The following is a 21039-nucleotide window of genomic DNA, read 5'->3' on the forward strand; positions in this document are numbered from 1 at the left end:
TATATATGTAAAAAACGTATGCAATCTGCACTCCGAAATAAAAGTACAAAAAATTATTGATAATAACATTTTAGATACAAATGTGTACATGCACAATATTTGTCTTTTTAAAAAAAGGATAATAATTTATGCAGTAATGCATCTGTTTTGACTGCTAATATGCCAGTGATTGATACCTTTACCAATATCAAAATGCTTTTTTGATGCAAAATAATTTATGCAGTTATTCCTTACGGTTCTTAAAAAACTAAAAGAACTAAATATATTGATATGCATTGTAATACATAATGAATACTTTTGACACATAAAAGCAATTTAAAAAAAAATGTCTAATCATCTTGTTTAATCCCGCCTTTTTTTGTAGCGCCATACGACAGAATTTTGCACTCTCAAACTCTGTGACCGCAGCTTAATTCAACAGTTCAAGACCACTTTAAAAATTCTTTGGCCTTAATGAACAGCATGTGATATTGCTTAAAAAAGAAAATTGATGGTATAAATAAAATAATTTATTTTTTTAAATGAAGGCGAGGCAGTGGCGCAGTAGGTAGTGCTGTCGCCTCACAGCAAGTAGGTCGCTGGGTCGCTGGTTCGAACTTCGGCTCAGTTGGCGTTTCTGTGTGGAGTTTGCATGTTCTCCCTGCCTTTGCGTGGGTTTCCTCTGGGTGCTCCGGTTTCCCCCACAGTCCAAAGACATGCGCTATAGGAGAATTGGGTATAGGCTAAATTGTCCGTAGTGTATGAATGTGTGTGCGAATGTGTGTATGGATGTTTCCCAGAGATGGGTTGTGGCTGTAAGGGCATCCGCTGTGTAAAAACTTGCTGGATAAGTTGGCGGTTCATTCCGCTGTGGTGACCCCGGATTAATAAAGGGACTTAGCCGACAAGAAAATGAATGAATGAATTTTAAATGAATAAATTAATTAGCAACAACTTCATAGTAGAACTATTTTAGTTCCCCAAAATCTTTTTCGGCAAACATTTTTTAAAAGAACTTTTTGTTTTTATTGAGAACATTTTAAAAATCAAAGGAAATTTTTTAAAATTTAACAAAAGTAACATGTTGTGAAATGTAGATTTCAATTCTCTTGACTGAACCACAGATGCCAGTAAAGGGAAGAGGAAATGGAAATGTTAGCATTAACCTCTCAGCTGCTTCTTCTTTTACTGCTTTTTTCTTCTTGTCTCTACATTGAATAAAAACATCTTCTACGAGCTAAATAACTGAAACAGTGGATCAAAATGCTACAGTTTCTTCTTTTCCTCCTGCCCGGTAAGAAATATTTTTCTAAAGCAGTATTTATGTGTTGCTTATTCTTCATTTAAGAAACTAATTTACTGTTTTGAACTAACATAATGTTTTAAAACCATTTATCTATGAATTATTTAATGTGACATATTTAAAAAATCCACAATCACTCATTAAACAATAGCAGAAATAGGGGTAACACTTTTCAATAAAGCTTTATTAGTTATTTTGTTTAGTTATTATGTTAGTTAATGTATTTGCTAATGTGAACTAAGAATGATCAACACTTGAACAGCATTTATTAATCATATTCAACATTTACTAATGCATTAAGAAAATCCTAAATTATGCTAACAATCAAGAACTAACAATGACAGACTGCAATATTGAAAAAGATAAAAGATAAATAACGGTTGTAGTAAATGTAATGTTCATTGATTCATTATCATACTGATAAACTACTGTAGCAATAACTGATGGAATATTATAGTAAAATGTGACCAGAATGGGTCTGAATACAAATGTCTGAGACCATTTAATAAAGCTTGCATTTTTTTCTTTTTATCCTGGAAGTAATTAGAAATGTGCCATGAATAAATAAATAAATAAATAAATAAATACAAACTATCTATGTTTCTGTGCTATTTGCATTTCACAAATCGAATAAGGATATTGAATGTTTTAGGTATCAATATACTTCTTTATTTTAGTATTCTAATGTTGATTAAGGTTAGGTGATTTTCATACATTAATGATTTATAAATATAAAAAACTTTACCAGTAATCCGGAAGTCCCTCACAATATTCATCTTGAAATATTTTAAGTAAAATACATAATTTTTATACATCATTAATAAAAATGAAGTGTTCTGTGCTGCAGGTGTTCTCAGTGATGAGTGGAATGTGAATTATCCTTCTCAGATCTGTGCTGCAAGAGGATCCAATGTCACTATTGCCTGCACATTTACATTTCCAGGAAATGACCCAGACGCAGTAAAGCAAGTGCTGTGGTGTTCAATGAACTCAAACTTTAACAAGTGTGAGTCTGGACCATATGTCTTTGACAGTGAAGCCAAGAATAATTCAGTTAGTTTTCAATACATTGGAAATAAAGCTTCAGATTGTTCTCTTTTGATTAATGATATTAAGCTCACAGAATCTAGAGAATATAAGTTCAGATTTATTACTAGTCTTCCAAATGGCAAGTGGACAGGTGATCCCGGAGTGAACATTTCAGTATCTGGTAAATATTGTAAAAATAAATATTCATAAAACTTTTGTTGTCAATGTTTAGTTTGTGTTCAGTCCAGTAATCTCTCTGTTTGATTATGGAGTGTTTTAAATTCTTTTTCTGACAGAGTTAAAAGTCTCCATGTCCAGGTCAAGAATTAATGGAAGCACAATAACTGGAGACTCTGTGAATTTGACTTGTTCACTGGACTGTCCTAATGATTTATCAGAGGTTCAGTGGTTTAAGAATGGTGAACTGATGAAACAAACAAACCCAATCCTCATCTTCAACAACATCACTGCTGAAGACTCTGGAAAATACTCTTGTTCTTTGACGAACTTTACAAACACTTTATCTGGAGGATTTAGCATGTACATTGAAGGTTGGTAGATCTAATAAACAAATGAACCTCTTCGTATCTACATACGATTCATATTTGGAATATAAATTGCATATACACACTTTTTGTTGTCTTCAACAGATGTTTCTGAGTTCTCAACTCTTCTGATTATTGTTGTGTCTTCAGTCTTGCTTGTGTTCACCATTATTGCAGCTGTGTTTCTTATAAGAAGGTAGGAAGATTTTAGTTTTACTTGCACTCATAATAAGTCTCTCAGTCGGTCCAAATGAAACAATAGTGGACATTTCAACATTCATAAAGTACAAAAGGATCTGTTAAAACATTCCAGATGAAGACACAGTCTTAAAATTAGCTTTGAAACCATGTGTGAATTTGTCATAGTTTCCAGAAGAGTTTTGCTTTTGGTGGTGAAGGTGATGATGAAAACAAATGGTGATGACTTGTGAAACAAAATAGACTGCATGTATACCATAGAAAAACAGTTTTAGATCAGATAATGCATCTATTTAATGATTTTAAATTAACCTAACACTTTAAGCGCCTACACAGCAAAATATGGGGACCCAAAACAACTCTATGGGTGTTAATTTCAACCCTTTGAAAGTGTCTCATGGGGTCCACTCAAAACAGAGTTAAATCAACACTTTCAAAAGGGTTGGCACATTAACACCGAAGTAAGGGTTAATTTCAACTCTGGGCAGAGTTAAAATATGTAACTATATTTAACACCGCCTGGTGTAATATATTGTTATTTTATTCAACTTTCTTGAGTGTAAATATGGTAAAAAGGTCAAATAGACTGTAAATTACAAAAGAAAAAACATTTTATTTGAAAACATTCACTACTTCAACAATTCATTCAGTTTTTAAAATGCAACAATGTCAAATATGCTTTAAATGTTTTATTAGTACAGACAGTATCAACAAAATATGTATGACCAGTGCTCAAAAAGGCTGTTTCAGTCCTTTGGTCCAAACTTGATGTTTCATCAGTGCAATTTGAAAGTTCAATATAGCGTCACTCATAGTTTTCTTCTGAACGCATAGTTTTCTTCTGAAATTACATTTTAAACAACTTGGCGTGCAAATCTTTAAATCTTTCACTTCTGGTGTTTCCTTGGTCCTCCATATCAAACACAGCAGTTTAAATGAAGGTACAAATGCTGTAAACTTGTGTGAAAACAAACTGGAGCTAGGAAATCTCATCAAGCATGTCCTGTGAATGAAGTGCTTCCCAGCCACAGGATGACCTTTTTATCCATGACGATGTAGCAGCTGCTGATCGCTCATCTGGTGGTTCCTGATGCACGGATATAGGGTGATGCTCATCTAAGAGCTCTTCAAGACTCCAGCATGAAAAGAAAAATGATAAGAAAAATGTTTGAAAACAAATTGCAATCAAATTATATGATATATTTAAAAGAACATTTAAAGTAAATAAAACATTCAAGAAATCTAAACTCACCTTTTGAAAATCTACATGATGATCCACAACTTGACTCTCCCAGCTGGTTGAGGTGACAGGATATGGAAAAGTAGAAAAAACACATACATCACTGTTGGATCTCCAAAAACAATTAGGTTAACCACTATGACTAGAACTGGAAAAACAGGCAGCTGTCTGTCCAGAATCCTGAATTTAACACAACACTTGGAGCAAAATTTAGAGGAGCTTAAAATCTTTTATATCATCTAGTGATGCTGACTTCCCCAAAATATTGGCCACAGTGTAAAAAATATTCATAAACTTACAGTTTTCTGTAAGCGTGTGCGTGCGTGCGTGTGTGTGTGTGTGTGTGTGTGTTTCTTTACCAGACTCAACTTGTTAGGCCCTTTCAGGTCCAGTATTGACGCCACCTTTACTGGAGTCTAGCAGATGTTTCAGGTCCAAATATAATCTAAAATATTAGGATAAGCAGAAGAGGAAAAGTGCAAAGCAAAGAGCAAAACATTATTTAAGTAACAGTTCACCCACAATACAAAACTTATCACCTTCATGTCATTTGTTATTCTCTAATGCTCTAATACCCTCTTAGCTTATTGTGAAACAAATACAGAACTTTATCAAACATACCTTCATTATTATCACCACATATGACCAAGAAGGTGTGCTTGGTCATTTCACCAACTCTGGAAATACACCATCCGTCTCTAATCAGCCACCGTCACAGGGTCTTGTGTTATTGTATAGAGAACTGTGGCTGTTAAAAAACAACAACACATTAGTATCTAACACATATGCATAACCTTCAGATAAAAAGGAAAGATGAACATCACAAAGTATGCTTCACACTTTTTCAGATATCTTTTGATTTAGATGTTGATTATTGATAATAAATCTACAAATCAAACCTGTATCATCATTTGGCTGCTCAAATATGAATCAGTTGATTAATTTTACAGACAGGTGGCTGTTTACAACGCACTAAATTGTCTTTAATAAAACGGAAATGTTGTGTACAGTGCATGCTAAGTTTAGCCTATAGTTTTAAGCACAATATCATGCGGGAGAAAAAGCTTGACTAAGATGTTCCTGACTACAGAAATAGCCTAACTTACTAACGTCAGACATCCTGAGTTGGCAAAAGTCATTTTCGGGGGATACAGAGTTGATTTGCGGGAGGTAGCGGGAGAGATGAGAACCTGAAGAGCAATGAGATGAGTTGCGCGCGACGTACCTAAAGAGAGGTGGGGGTGACTTGCGCGCGACGTACCTGAAGAGCTGGGAGGGATGCGGTGGAGAGGGGTGTGCAAAGTGTTTAATGACCGGGCGGGATACGCGCGATTTCCAGGAGATTATCATTCATTTGCGGGCATCTACTTGGGCATTTGGGAGTCTCTGTGCATTTGCGGGATAACGTTAACGTTAGTCCCGCAACTTCCGGGAGACTTCTGTAACGTCAAATGTCTGATAAAGTGCAAACGCGGTCATTTAAAGACATTAATGTTAACATTCCGACTTTAATGGTTGTCAACACTTAATATAATTCAAGCGTAACTGTTACGTTATCACACGAGTCTATGGACTAACAGTATATGGACGGCCACGAATCAACCAGTTTAAAAGGGCCGCGGTGTTTAAAATAACCAAATTAACGTACACGAATAACAAACAATCATATGTTTTAGTCAGGAAGCCTTTTACAAGTAAGCATGTTCATTTACTCACCAGATATGTTTTAGAAACTCTCCAGAGCTCATTGAAACCGTCCTGTGTTGCCGTTAGCATCCGGGCAGAGTAGGCTAGGCTGCTCCGTGGATTCCCTCGCTAGTTTGCTTCGAATTAAAGGAGAAGTGTCGATTTTATTTTACAGATGGGTAACAACGCACAAAATGGCATTAAGCGTGACAGAAATGTGTTGAACATGTACATTTGATGTTTTTATGCACTATGTATGCGTGAGCATATATAAAAACATTCTTGAAAAGAAGTCAATAGTAATGCAGTTAAGCTAGATACACAAACGACCATGAATGAACCGCAGAAGTTTAAAATTGTCACTCCATTCTAAAGTTATTAACTTAACAATATGTTTACAACTGTATTTCCTTAAAAGAAAGTCAGTAAAATACCAACATTTAGGTAGTTCGACTCACCAGTTGCTGTTCTAAACCTCAGATGGAAAATGGCGTCTGGAAAATTCTTCAGTGACTGGGGCTGCATGAATTCCCGGATGTTGGAAATAACACCACCAAGTGTTGAAAAGATAACTCCTTGATTTCGCACTGAATAAAATCAATTTTAACTCTTATTATATTCATTTATCAAAATCTAACTCTTTAACGTCAACATTTTACTCTGAAATGCTTCAACACCGAGAATTTAACTCTGATGAATTTGCTGTGTATCCTGAGATTATCAAAGATGTGCGTTAATTTAACTTTTTTTAGAAGCAAAGCAGAAACTCAAAAAAACCTAAAGGAAGTAGGAGAAGGAACCAGAGTTTCGGATGACAACATCTGTCAAGCAACTGTAAGTATATCTGCAAAACCATGTTTATGAAAACTAGCACTGATGTGTTCATTGACGCTGATATTTATTTCTGAAAGATGAACGAAGGTTTTGATCAAGAGACTGGCTTTAGCATGTTTGCATGATGGTATAATGTACCAAAGTGACTGCGAAAAACATGTAGTGTATACTAAAATCTTCAGTTATGGTTTACACACATGTGCCAAAGCATTTGCAACTTGAAATTCCAATCTGATGTGAACAAGAAGCTACATGTTCAGAGATCTGAACTTGTTTTTATGACAAAAAAATCATTCATTTAATATTTGAGTCAAAGCAATAGAGAACAACTGAAATGCATAATTTAAGTTTTATGCTCCTCTTGTAAATTCATTATTCAGAATGAAAATGTGAATGAAAAGAAAAGCTTTATTATGTACTATTATCATAAAAATAAGCAGGACAGTGATAAAGTGTAACTCAACCTCTCACTCAAACCCACAGGAAGCAGTGGATGAATCAAAGGTAGATGAAGTGCTGTATACGTGTGTCACCGTTAAACCCAAAGAAATCGACGTTAAATCCCAAAAACAAATGTAAGTCTTTAATTACTACGATCAGATTTTTAAAGGTATTGCATTAAAAAAAATGTTAAATGTTTTAAGAAATGGATCAGTGGATATGGAGATAATGTGACACTATTTTTATTTTTCGAAGCTGTGCAAAGTGATATGAGTACAGTATTTGACTGAATTGATCGTCTTTATTTATAGATCTGCCAACACAGAGGAGCAGAATGAATCCATTTACAGCGCAGTGAAGACTGCTTGATGTGATAAGAGTGTGTGTGCATGTGTGCATGTGTGTGTGTGCGTGTGTGTGTGTGTGTAAAAGAAATACAAACATGTCCTTCAAAGATAGGAAACCTGACATCATCAACACCTCTCTCAGTGTCAGTCTTGTTTTGCTATATTTGAAGCAACTAATAAAGAAGAAAAGTGACAATAGAAAGCAACGCATTCATGGAAACTTCCTAGCAAGACAGATAAAAACTTCTTTAAAAAACAGAGGAAGCATATGACTATGTATAGTTTTTTTTTTCTTGTACAAACATACATTAAATTATTATGAACATTGTTTTAGACTGATAAAAGCATTTTGTGAAGTTTATTTGTAAACTAGTTTTAAGAGGTTCCCGTGTTTATGATTGATCACGGCTGACCTGCATTAGCTTTCATATGATATATCAGAGGAATCCAAACGTAAATAACCAGATTTCCTTACTTTTATTAATTAAATTCTTCTGAGCATTTTTAGACTGATAAAATCATCTTGTGCCATTTAATTTAAAGTAAGAGTTAGGAGTTGAAGCTTGATTTTTAATTATTTAATCAGGACAGTAAGGTCTGACTTTGCTTAGGCAAAAGTATTGTCACTTAACAGAAATAATGTACAAATGTATAAAAGAAGATTTTTTTTCAACACATTTCTAAGCATAATAGTTTTAATAACTCATTTCTAAATGTATAAAATATAAAGTCATGGTGCAGTGGAAAAAGAATGAATATAGTGTAAGACTCCCCTGAGCTTGGAGGACTGCATCCAGACACCTCTGCAATGACTCAAATAACTTATTAATAAAGTCATCTGGAATGGAAAAGAAAGCTTTCTTGCAGGACAAGAATAAAAAATCAAGAGTAACCAATATTTTTTTGGATTCATCTTCATCTCCTCCTCCTCCATCTTACCACAGACATGCTCAATAATGTTAATATCTTGTGACTGGGCTGGCCAATCCTGGAACCCCTTAATCTTCTTTGCTTTTAAGAATATTGTGGTGGAGACACCAGTGGAAGCTAAAGTATGAGGAGCGCTCTCCTGAAGAATTTGTCTCTCCTGTGGATGGTAATGTATAATGGGCAGCTCAAATGTGTTGATACCTCAGGCTGTTGATGTTGTCATCCACTCTGCAGATCTCTTGCAGGCCCCTACACTAAATTTAATCCCTAACCATGATTTTTCCTTCACCAAACTTGAAACAAGACTGATTTCTGTGAGAATCTTGGGTCCATGCGGGTTCCATTAGGTCTTCTGCAGTATTTGTGATGATTGGGATGCAGATCAACATGATTCATAAAAAATTTTACCTTCTGCCACTTTTCCAAATAATCACCTATCAACTATCAACTAAGTCAAGTTATTATTTGTTGCTACATGACAGGAATTATTTTGTTGTGTGATCCGGTGCTTGCATGTTTCATTTGCAGAATAGTCTAAAGTGATTGAGAAAAACTGTGTTTTTACATCAAATTGCTGCGATTTGTTTCCTCCTTATCAATCATAATTAAGCACATTTAAGACAGTGAAAATGTGGTAAATATACAACTACTGTACATACTGATGTATGTGAAAGTTAATTCAAACTTCAAAAATAAAATGTAATTTCTATAATGTTCTGTTGTTTGTGTTTCATGTCAATGCGTTATGAATGAAATGTGTGTTTTCTGAATGAGAATGGTTGTCAGTGGTTTGGTGAAACAAGCTTATTTTCAGATGTAGCTACTTGAACTGTTGTGTTGGTCTGAGTTAGTTTTTTTGGTGGTGTTGAAGGTTACTTTTGTAACTGTTTGGTCAAGGGTCATAAGAGAAGTTAGTAATGAACACTGTGTAAACAGTTTTGAAAATGTAGCTTCAGTATTGAAGTATTTAAAAACGAATTGTAATTCAGTATCTAAAAAGCATTTGTAGAACTCAATGTATTGTAATAGTATTTGCAAAGTACTATTTACAATATATGTAATATTATTTATATATGTATTGTTATAAAAAAAATATTTAAGCAATGGAAAATGTAGGGTTTAAACCCTAGTGCACTGTTCAAATTTACAACCCTTTATTTATCAAATTGTTTTGCATAAATCTGTTAATTAACCTCAGCCCTGATTCAAACTACTAAATTGTTTAGAAAATTTACAGGATTTTAACACTTTAATGGCCAACTTCTCAAATGATGTCACTGATTTGTTGAAAAAAAACCCACACAAAATTATGTATTTTAAAAAATAAAAAGTAATTGCGGAGTTTTTTTTTCATTTTATCACACACACACACACAGAGAGAGAGAGAGAGAGAGAGAAAGAAGACTAGAGGAAAAATGCTAATAATCACGCAACGCAGGAATGCACATGTAACACTGAATTACTTTTTTTTTTTTTAAATACTGAAGCTATATATTTAAAAAAAAACTGTTCACAGTGTTTATAACCAACATATCTTATGACCCTTTACCAAACAGTTACAAAACTAACCTACAAAACCACCTATAAGACCAATACAACAGCACCATGGCCAGCGAGGGGTAGCTTGAGCTCTCTCTCCTCCTATAAGCTGTTTTAATGCGTACACCCACCCCACCCCTAACCCACTTCCCCTAGTTACATCACTCAAAGAAGAAGCGCAAGGAAGGAGGAGCTGGAGCTCAAGCTTTCCCTTGCTGGAGCTCAGCTCTGCCCAAGTCAAGTGGCTCTGCAGTGAGCACCACTTGGCAAAATTTAGCTTACAGTCAGCAGTGCACATTAGCGCCATCTTAAGGAGAATAGTGCGACTGCACAGTTCCCATAACAACAACGTAACACGGGAAGTTGAGCACATGTGGTCAAGCAAACTTCCGACGCACAGGTGAGGATAAACAAATCATCAACGTTAGCTAATACACAATTCACATAGAGAAAACTAATTAGAATTTGAATTCAATTCAGCTTTTTATGTTATTCTGTGTCTTCGCTATGCGTCTCCAATATCAAATCCTGAACTTCATCAAGTAATCTTGTTTTTATAGTTATTTTGTTTTTTGCTAGAAGATGTAATCAACTGCGACTAGCTTATGGTTTGTTCATATGAATTAAATGAGTGGTGTTTCTATGTTTTCTTTTCATGAACTTCAAATACCAAAACACGTAAATAAATAAAGAGGTGAGAAAGCAATGACGTCACGAGAGCGTTTCTCTGTTGACTCTCCTCGACTTTTATCTCCTCAGCTGACTGCGTTAAATTCCCGGCTTAAAATGCCCAGATTTCGTGAGCGTCCAGGCCAAACAAACTGTCATCCAGAATCAGAAACATCTCCTGATCTGTGCAGCCTGATAGCGAACAGATACATCATCCAGCAGAGACTCGGGAAGGGAAGCTTCGGCACTGTGTATCTTGTTAAAGACACAAAGGCAGTGGCGGAGGAGAGACTGTAAGTCCTGCAGTATTTCAAAACAATTATGTCCTTTTAAAGCTGTGATTGGTCCTGAATCTTCCTCCAAGGACTTCACGTTTACACAGCTGCCTTTAACCCTATAATGTCTCTAACACTGCAATAAAACATCATGGAAGAAAATAATTATTTACTAACAATATAGCTGTAAAAATATTATAAATAGTCATTTAGTTCTTTGTATTTTTCATCAGTCGTGGTTTATTTAGTAAAATAGTAAATATTTAGTTGTAAGCAATAATAAAATCGCAGTAATAATAAAATTTGAAATAAGAATATTGTTGTTTAGACTAGAGCATTCATTCATTTGTTAAATTTAATTTGAATTAATCCCTTAATAAATAACCATATAAATAACCAACAGAAAATGGAAATAGTAGTTAATACATAAAAGAATAGAAATAAAACAAATAAAAAGCCATTTTTTATTGGATTGCAACCTCTGGGTGTTTACCTTAGATTAACGATACAGCAATAGCGTTAGCTGCAGCAGACAGATGTCCTAATCTGCAATTGCAGAATTCCTAATCTGCAATTGCCTCTCTGAATATCACACTAACTGTACCCAAAAAAAATAAAAAAATAAAAAATACTAATACTACTAATACTTCCCTTCTTAGACTTTACAGACCTGAAACTTGCCTATAGCACTTATTCATTGTTGCTCTTAGTTGTGTAAATTGCTTCCTTGTCCTCATTTGTAAGTCGCTTTGGATAAAAGCGTCTGCTAAATGACTAAATGCAAATGTAAATGTTATGGCACAAGGTTAAACTTTCTTACTCCTTTATGGCCCTTATATACATTAAAACTAAATACAGGCCACAACTGTGTCTCTTTGGGTGCGATTCATATTAAATTAAACCAATTAATAAATAAATGTAAACAATTAGGCTGTTACATATTTTTGTTTTGTCAGTATGCTCATGTTTATAGGTCTATTTGCGTAAACATACAGTTGAAGTCAGAATTATTAGCCCCCCTGTTAATTTTGTCACCTAATTTCTGTTTAATAAAGAGAAGATTTTTTTCAACACATTTCTAAAATTAAAAGTTTTAATAACTCATTTCTAATAACTGATTTATTTTATCTTTGCCATGATGACAGTAAATATAATTTGACTAGATATTTTTCAAGACACTTCTATACAGCTCAAAGTGACATTTAAAGGCTTAACAAGGTTAATTAGATTAACTAGGCAGGTTAGGGTAATTATGCAAGTCATTGTATAATGATAGTTTGGTTTGTAGACTATCGAAAAAATATAGCTTAAAGGGGCTAATAATTCTGACCTTAAATTGGCATTTAAAAAAATAAAAACTGCTTTTATTCTAGCCGAAATAAAACAAATAAGACTTTCTCCAGAAAAAAAATATTATCAGACTTACTGTCAAATTTTTCTTGCTCTGTTAAACATCAATTGAGAAATAATGAAAAAAGATAAATTCAAAGGGGTTAATAATTCTGATTTCAACTGTATTTTTTCTAATATTTAAGGTGTGAAAACAATATCAGTATAAGACATCAGTATAAAATAAAACACAGCTGAACGTTTGTTTCAGAACACATACTTATTGTTGGCAAATTCAGAGAACTTGGAAGCAGTTTCTTCTGTAGTGGTCAACGTAAATAGGGTCATCATGATAATCAAATGCAATTTGTGTCTAAACAAAGAATATGGTATAGTTTACTATCATAAATTATGACCACTTTGTGGAAAACATGACATATTGTTAATACGAGTTTCTGGTGTTTGAAGAACTGAAGAGTAACTGCATGTGTTTAGGCAATCTTCCAGTACCCACATATAGTATGCACTATATAGTATCCCTCAACCGTATACACAGTCACACACACCCACACACACCCACACATGCACACGTCTTAATAATGTGTCTATTTGAAGCCAACAGCAAGTCTTATGATTATTTATAAAATGTCTAATTATAAAGTCCCTGTGGATGTTGCATCATTTTATTTTATACAATCTCATAAATAGTCAGTTTCTCATGTATTATTCTAAAAAGTCATTTATTCCTATGATAGCAGAGCTGATTTTTTGGCACTAATTATATCAGTCTTTAATGTCACACGTTATTCAGAAATCGTTCAGTTTTAAAAAAATAGAAATTTTGCTTAATCTAGTTTTTTTAAGTAATAATTGAAATGATTTCAAAAGATTTTTTATTCTTTGAAGTTCACAGTTTGTCCACTTGAGAGCAGCCTTGATCTCTGCATCTAAAAACTAGTCACTATTACTTTGCTTGCAGATGGATGTCCATGTTACTTACAGCATAAAGTATGTGTTATTCCTTATAATTTCAAATTCAGTATTATGATTTTATTAGAGAGCAATATTTATGCTATTCATATCATTTTAACACTCTTATGTTTAATTAAGTTTTAACTGGTTAGTCATTTAAATATTTATTTTTTATATAGATTTTTACAATTATTTTTCAGATAAAATAAATGGTGTGTCACTGAAATAAATGCGAGTCCTGAGGGGAGTTTTTACTGGTATCATCTGGATGTGTTGTGAAATATGTAAAGTTGATTTATTGCTTATCTAGGGGATTGCAGTCAGGCAGGTTTGCTTTGGCAACAAAGATAAGATAAGAAAAGAAAAAAAGGAAATTGTGAGTCATTATTTCAGGAGGCATTAGGTGCTTTGGTGATCTTGGCAATATTACGTCTTTCCAACTAAGGTTCAGTTCACAGGGAAGCTTCCACACTAAATTAAACCCAACATGTCTTGCGTTATGAGGATATTGCTCTCAGATCAGTGCAAATATTTGGCTGTCTGTTCTATGCATGAATTTATTACATGGCTTTTGATTCTAATGTTTAATGAACACTGATCATTTTCATGGGCAAATAATTTTCTGTAGCTTCATGTTTTCTATAGAGGTATGTGAGAAACAAAACTACTTTTAAAAGTTTGTGGTCAGAATTATTTGCATATATTTTGGAATGAGTGGAATATTCTTAGCAAGGTTGCATTTATTTGATCTAAAATACAGTAAAATAAAGCTATGAAGCATTAAAAACATTTGTGATTTTAATTTATTTTAATATATGATTAATTTATTAATTTTCCTTCGGCTTAGTCTTAAATTTTTCAGAGAAAGCCACAGCAGAATGAACCGCCAACTCATTCATTAATTTTCATTCAGCTTTGTCCCTTAATTCATCAGGGTTCGCCACAATGGAATAAACCGCCGACTATTCCGGAATATGTTTTTTTCGCAGTAAATGCCCTTCCACCTGTAACCCAGTACTGGGAAACACCCATACACTCTCGCATTCACACACACATTTATACACCACGGCCAATTTAGTTCATCCTATTCAACTACTGCATGTCTTTGGACTGTGGGGGAAACTGGAGCACCCGGAGCAAACATAGGGAGAACATGCAAACTCCACACAGACATGCCAACTGTCCCAGCTGGGACTCAAACCAGCAATCTTCTTGCTGTAAGGCAACAGTACTAACCACTGATCCACTATGCCGCCTAATATATAATTTGTTCTTCTATAATTTATTGCTCATTTTTTTTTGCAACCATTACTAAAATATTCAATGTCAAATGATCCTAAAAGAAATAATCAATTCATTTTGATAGTATTGTGCCACTTTGTAGAAAGTGTGATATATTTTCTCAGTATAGTTTGATAAGTAGAAAGTTTATACTGTAAGGATTAGAATTCATTTAAAAATAAAAATGTTTATTATCACATTTGATCAACTTTTGGCCTTTGCTGGATAATTGTATTAAATCCTCTTAAAAATAGCAATGTCAAAAGAAGATTTGCAACATTAACTTCTTAACATCTTAGTGTCAATGAAAAAAACCTTTAATTCATATGATCATACTGTATTTCAAGTCCTCGAAAGTGATATTTCTGTGTGAAGAACAGACTGAAATACAGTTTACTCAAAATTGCACTGAACTAATGCGGCATGGGCCAACAGAGCAAGTGTCTATAGATAAATGGGATTGCTTCTGGCACTGAGAGTCAAAAAAACATACAGGCAAAACAGTGATGCAGTCCTGACAATCTATTGAGCTCTTATGAAGGATATCTAATGAAGGATATCTAATGATCTGTTCTAATAGCTAGCCGTTATTTACAACATAATTACCTTTAATGTATGCTCTTATCAATACAGCTGAGTCCGATGATTATAGTTTGGTTTATGAGCTTCTTCTTGTAGCTTAATGGTGCATATAGTACGTAAATATGAGCTCACACATCAGTTAAACATTTTTTTAACTATGTTAAATAGGTTGCAGCATCAAGGGTAAAAAAAAAAAAAAACTAATATGATTAAAAATACAGTACTTTGTATAATAAACAAACACCGTCAGCTCACATGTGAATTTGAGACACACAAACTTGCTGGCCACTTTATTAGGTACACCTGTTCAACTGCACGTTAATGCAAATTTCTAATCAGCCAGTCGCATGGCAGCAACTCAATTCATTTAGGCAGGTAGACAAGGTCAAGGTGATCTTCTGCAGTTCAAACTGAGCCTCAGAATGGGAAAGAAATAAGATTTAAGTGACTTTTAACGTGGCATGGTTAGTGGAGCCAGAAGGGGTGGTCTGGAAAAAATCCAGTGAGCTGCAGTTCTGTGGGCGCAAATGCCTTGTTGATGCTAGAAGTCGGAGCAGACTGATAGAACCAGTTGAAACCAGTTGATAGAAAGGCAACAGTAACAAAAAAACATTTGTTACAACCGAGATATGCAGTAGAGCATCTCTGAACGCACAACATGTCGAACCTTGAGGCGGATGGACTACAGCAGCAGGAGACCACACCAGATGCCACTCCTGTCAGCCAAGAACAGGAAACTCAACAATTCACACAGGCTCACAAAAATTAGACAATGGAAAATTCCGGCTGGTGGTGGAGGTGTAATGGTGTGGGGGACATTTTCTTGGCACACACTGGGCCCATTAGTATCAATTGAGCACCGTGTCAACTCAACACCACAGCCTACCCGAGTACTATTGCTGACCATGTCCATCCCTTTATGACCACAGTGTGCCTACAGTATCTTCTGATGGCTACTTCCAGCAGGATAACGTGCCATGTTATAAAGCGTGAATCATCTCAGACTGATTTCCTGAGTTTATTGTACTCAAATGGCCTCGACAGTTACTAGAATTCAATCCAATAGAGCACTTTTGGGATGTGGTGGAACGAGTGATTCACATCATGGATGTGCAGCCGAAAAATCTGCAGCAACTGTGTGATGCTATCATGTCAACATGGACCAAAATCTCAGAGAAATATTTTCAGTACCTTGTTGAATCTATGCCACAAAGGATTAAGGCAGTTCTGAAGACAAAAGGGGGTTCAACCTGGTACTAGTATGGTGTACCTAATAAAGTTGCCGGTGAGTGTATGTCACTATGCAACAAGAACACTCTCATTACCGTTTGCATTTTCTTTTTAATGTTTTGCTGAAGAAAAAAAGTTCATCATCTCTGTCTACCTAGGTCTTTCTATCTTAGATGGCTTGAGGGTTAGTAGATTACCAGCACATTTTAATTCATGGGTGAACTATTTCTTTAAGACTAACTGATCTCTCGCCATCCTTTATGTATTCACAGTTTTTGGTCTCTGAGTTTCTAATTAGATTCCAATACACAAACAAACTGTCTGGAGGAGAGCCAGTTACGATGTTGTCTGTTCATGTGCTGCTTTTATCCTTTCCCTCTGTCAGTCACACTCTACTTGGCGACGTTCTATAGCCTCTTTGTGAAAACCATATCAGACTAAGAGCTGGAACCGAAAACCAGAGAGATACTGGTTAAAAAGGAGGCCAATTAGGAAAAGCTCCATGGTTTAGCTGGCAACAGGCTCGGGGCGTCAAGCTATGGGTGACTGTTCCTTTGGCCCCTCCGCTTTCTGCTTGTTAGCCCATCGCAGCTGTTTGCCAGCCTCTGACCTGTCACACAGAGCATTGGCATCGAAACCTGAATGCCCACCTTCAGTGGCCCGTAAGACCTTCTGTCTCTTTCTTTACTAGCGCACTTATGCACCAGTTCTTCTTACTTAGTCTTTTCTCAGCCTTAAAATCCTGCTGGGTGTGTGTTTTGTTGTTCCTGCCTTAGTGGCTCTTACAGTGCTATGAACTCCTTTTGTTTCTTTGTGAGAACCAAATGTCAATGGTGGGCGCTGTGAGCTGAGACTGCCGTACCCCTTTCCTCCAGCTGGCTTCTCACTGGGCTTTATTAGCCCAGACAAATGACTTCCTATTCCGGATTCGCCCTGAAAAGTAGGGCTCGTGTCCTATGGGTCTGCAGCAGGGTTTTCCAAAAAGCCACTGCTGCATCGCTGTCTCAAGTGTTTGGTACTCTGGCTAATGTGTGTGTGTGTGTGCGCGCGTGTGTGTGTATTCAACATTTTAAGTGGTTAATAGTTGCTCTAAAATTATTGAACAACACCCATTCTTGTTTAACTATCAAACAACACCCTTTCTTGTTTTAGGATAAGTTTAATAACCATTTGATCCACTTCAGTGTTAACTACTATGATGGTTTTAGGTCATACACTATAAAAAATGCAGCGTTCCACACAATTCCTTTATGTTGTCCCAACACAAATTAAGTTAACTTCGTCGTTTTTCTAAATTTAAGTGGATTAAACATAAAACAATTAAGTTGACCTAAAAACCCTTAAAGAACACTCACCGCCCACTTTATTAGGTACACCCTTCCAGCTGCTTGTTAAATCAAACTTCCTATCCGCCAGTCACATGGCAGCAGCTTAATGTGTTATGCATGTATACATGGTCAAGATGATCTGCTGCAGTTCAGTCTGAGCATCAGATTAGGGAAGAAAGGTAATTCACTGCAAGTGACTTTGAACAGGGCAGTGCCAGATGGGCTGGTCTAAGTATTTTATAAACTGCTGATCTACTAGGATTTTTATGCATGTTCTGATGGCTACTTCCAGCAGGATAACGCTCTATGTCGTAAAGCACAACTCATCTCAGACTGACTCCTCGAACATGACAATAAGTTCACTGTACTCAAATGGCCTCCAGCCCTCCACACAGTCACCAGATCTCAATCCGATAGTTGACAAATCTGTAGCAACTGCTTGATGCTATCATGTCAGTGTGGACCAAAACCTCTGAGGAATTCTTCCAGTACCTTGTTGAATCTATGCCACAAAGTATTAAGGCAGTTTTAAAGGCAAGAGGGGGTGCAACCCTGTACTAGTAAGGTGTACCTTATAAAGTGGCCGGTGAGTGTAGGTCGTTTGAACAAGCAGCAAGTCATTTTTGAGTGTAATTATTGCTTGTTTATGATAATGCAGCCTTCATTACCCAATTTTGAAATCTGTTTCCTTCTCATCTCTTGTATAACTTAATAGTTTCATATGCTGAAAAATATCTAAGCTTCATAAACCATTACAAAATTATTATTAGTTATGATTATTTTTAGAAATGCCATATATTAGTCATATTTGCACTAATTTTACAGTAGGCTATGATGCTTATTTAGCCCTTTTATATAAATCATCTACAGTTATTACACTGAAATGAAAAAAAAAGAGTCAGCCCTGAATTTATTCACACCCCAGGCAAATTCTAACTTAAGGTTTTTATTAAAATTTGTACATTGTACATTTTCTTATTATCATTTGGGAGAAGCGTGTGACATTTTCGTTCAAAAAACTTGCTGATTGAATGACAGTAACTTTATGTTGGAATTTGCCAGCTTAGGGATTGACTTTATATATTTTAATGTTTTAAAAGGAAGATTCTTAACCAAGGCAGAAAGCATTCCAATATAAAATAATATATTTGTATTTTAATAATTTAAAATGTAATTTATTCATGGGATGCTAATGCTACAATTTGTGTAGTCAATGCTAGTCCTAAAGATCTTTCAAAAATCATTCATATATTTGATCCCAGTATAAAAGATTTGCTCAGATATTCTGCCAGAAATCTCATTTTGTGTTTTATAGAATACAGATGATCATATTATGGGGTTTGAATTGGACTATAAGAACCATTTTTTAAAGATTCTTGCTGAAAAAAAAAAAAAAAATTATATATATATATATATATATATATATATATATATATATATATATATATATATATATATATATATATTGTGATTTAATCTGTGTTATTCTTTTATTCGAGTGGGAGCCATTTTTGAAAAGTGTGACCTTTACACAAACAACATCTCTATTAAAAAAAGGAATGTGAGCATAGAGGAGCAGTCTGTCATCTGCTCTGGTGTTCATTATTAGTCTCACAAATGTGCCAAAATACCACTGTGGGCGCGAAGGATTTCCAGGCGCGTATTCTAAATAAATCCAAATGCTTATGGGGAAAATATGATTATAATAGCTTGTCATTTAAACACCTTGTCCTGGATAAGATATCATAGTTTATATTTAAAATTGGTCATTATTTACTCATTCTTGTTAGTGGTATTTTAGTTTATCTTAGCTATTGTTATCGTAGTTATCGTAGCTATGTTTTAAGTCATTTATTTTTTTTTAACGATATGTCATTTTCTTCTCTTGTCTCAACTCCCACCACTAGTGTTTATTTTCTATTTTCAGATCTGGTTTCACGTTTGGGCTGCTCCAGTAATGATAGTAAGGTCCCATCTGTTTGGTCAGACTGAGAGAAACGACCAATTCATGAAATCTATGTAATTTATTGCACGTGTCTGTGATAAGTATTTTGCATATACTATTATCGTGATAGCAATAACTCTGCAATATATTGTGCAGCCCTACAAACATTGTAGTTCGTTTTGTATTTATTAAACATTATTTATTTAGATTTATTATAAATTGTTTTCTGCTATTTGAGTAAGTTTAGGGTTTTTACAGCTATAATTTATCCCTTAATTTCAGCCTTATTTCAGTTATCAAAACTTTTTTTTTATAGTTATAGATTTAATAATAAATCTGTCACTCACGTTGCTCTTAAGACTTTTGACCTGACACAGCAGAGCACAAATGCAAAATGCAATTACAATGAATAGAGCTTTAAGGCTTTGAAAAGAACACAAAGGACCTAAAGTTATTGTACAATTCCTTCAGGTGTTGAACAGATCAAAAGGCATTGATCAAAGTTGAAATCTGTTTCATTAGTAAAGTAATCCAGAAGGATTGGGTTCTGCATGTATCATTTTATTGAAAATAGTTCAGTCAGATGAAACACTTTCTCTAAATAAACACCCCTGAACAAGGAGTCTAAGTAAACCATGATAGAATGAGATATTAGTGCGCTGAAATTAGTCTTGGAAATGAATGTTTGGTGATCTGCCGATTTCATCTCTTGACCTCTTGACCCCTTTATTGAGAATTTTCATATTAATTAAGGTATATCTGATGGTGAGATGGATCACATTTCTGGGTTTCTCAGTAGCTGAAGTTATCATAGTTAGATAAACTTAGAGCAAAGGGAATGGAAGAGTACAGCAAATAAATTTTTTACAATCCTTTTTGCTGAAATAATAATAAAAACTCTACTTTGGTGTTATCAAGACTTTCAGAAAATGGAAAAAAAAAACTGATAACAGCTGCCAAAAGAGAGAACAATGCCAAATTTACTGCCCTCCCCATATTTTTTTGTAATTAAATTCAAAGATGATTTAATACATAGATATAATTGTAGATAGATTAAACTTGAACTACATGAAAGATTTTCAAGGATTTAAGATGACTTGTCTTGTGAAAAGAGTCCATTGGTTTTTATGTTAGTGCTAGTCACATAAAACAATCCATTAATGGTAGCAGATCTGGAGCATTCAGAATATCATTTGTATATTGTTCTCTCAGAGGCCAGAGGTGGCTAATCTCACTCAAGAATGGAGTGTTTCTCTCATTGGCCCTGCTAGCCCACTTTCGGCTTGTTCTCTGTGGATTTGCCTGTCAGACAAGCTTCCCTGGAGACTCCTGGCAGCAGTGCTTATTTCTGCTCACC

General features: G+C 34.8%; 2 protein-coding genes and 1 long non-coding RNA gene across 17 annotated transcripts in view; 2 read left to right on the forward strand and 1 right to left on the reverse strand.

Annotated features, from left to right (window-relative positions):
• Nucleotides 1-1090: 1090 nt before the first annotated feature.
• Nucleotides 1091-9249, forward strand: sc:d156. Of its 3 annotated transcripts, none has more exons than XM_009292577.5 (7): nt 1091-1273; nt 2130-2492; nt 2608-2862; nt 2962-3052; nt 6733-6814; nt 7298-7389; nt 7567-9249. In XM_009292577.5, exons 1-7 carry the CDS (start codon nt 1243-1245, stop codon nt 7622-7624), a joined length of 972 nt encoding a protein of 323 aa, XP_009290852.1. In that variant the 5' UTR covers nt 1091-1242; the 3' UTR covers nt 7625-9249. The 3 variants fall into 3 exon arrangements, 2 of the variants coding, with proteins under 2 accessions (XP_009290852.1, NP_001116084.2); XR_012391293.1 differs by having other exon boundaries at nt 1106-1273; nt 6764-6814; nt 7567-7940; NM_001122612.2 differs by having other exon boundaries at nt 1197-1273; nt 6736-6814; nt 7567-7930.
• Nucleotides 3730-7000, reverse strand: LOC137487957 (uncharacterized). Of its 2 annotated transcripts, XR_012392454.1 has the most exons (6): nt 6439-7000; nt 6011-6117; nt 4916-5042; nt 4654-4739; nt 4307-4349; nt 3730-4187 (listed from the first exon to the last, which is right to left on the reverse strand). It is a non-coding gene; the product is annotated as an uncharacterized lncRNA (long non-coding RNA). The 2 variants fall into 2 exon arrangements; XR_011006810.2 differs by lacking the exon at nt 3730-4187 and having other exon boundaries at nt 4258-4349; nt 6439-6652.
• A 1191-nt stretch (nt 9250-10440) lies between the features above and the next one.
• The window catches only part of nek11 (NIMA-related kinase 11), a 247266-nt gene continuing 236667 nt past the window's right edge, over nt 10441-21039 (forward strand). For 10 of the 12 annotated variants that reach the window (XR_012392449.1, XM_073926501.1, XM_073926500.1 and 7 more), the window contains exons 1-2: nt 10441-10471; nt 10831-11033. Coding sequence is in view for 11 of the 12 variants with exons in the window: in XM_073926501.1 (XP_073782602.1) it covers nt 10858-11033 (176 nt within the window). In the remaining variant the exon portion in view is untranslated. The remainder of the gene's footprint in view (nt 10472-10830; nt 11034-21039) is intronic. The other 2 variants (XM_073926505.1, XM_073926507.1) reach the window with 1 other exon arrangement.

This window comes from Danio rerio, chromosome 16 (assembly GCF_049306965.1).
Source record: "Danio rerio strain Tuebingen ecotype United States chromosome 16, GRCz12tu, whole genome shotgun sequence".
Taxonomy (NCBI): domain Eukaryota; kingdom Metazoa; phylum Chordata; class Actinopteri; order Cypriniformes; family Danionidae; genus Danio; species Danio rerio.

Bases quoted from the DNA above. Each gene is read 5' to 3' on its own strand.
- sc:d156 (XM_009292577.5), top strand. From the start codon at position 1,243: ATGCTACAGTTTCTTCTTTTCCTCCTGCCCG. The intron at 3,053-6,732 runs GTAGGAAGATTT...AACTTTTTTTAG, and splicing joins GCTGTGTTTCTTATAAGAAG to AAGCAAAGCAGAAACTCAAA. The intron at 6,815-7,297 runs GTAAGTATATCT...TCAAACCCACAG, and splicing joins ACAACATCTGTCAAGCAACT to GAAGCAGTGGATGAATCAAA.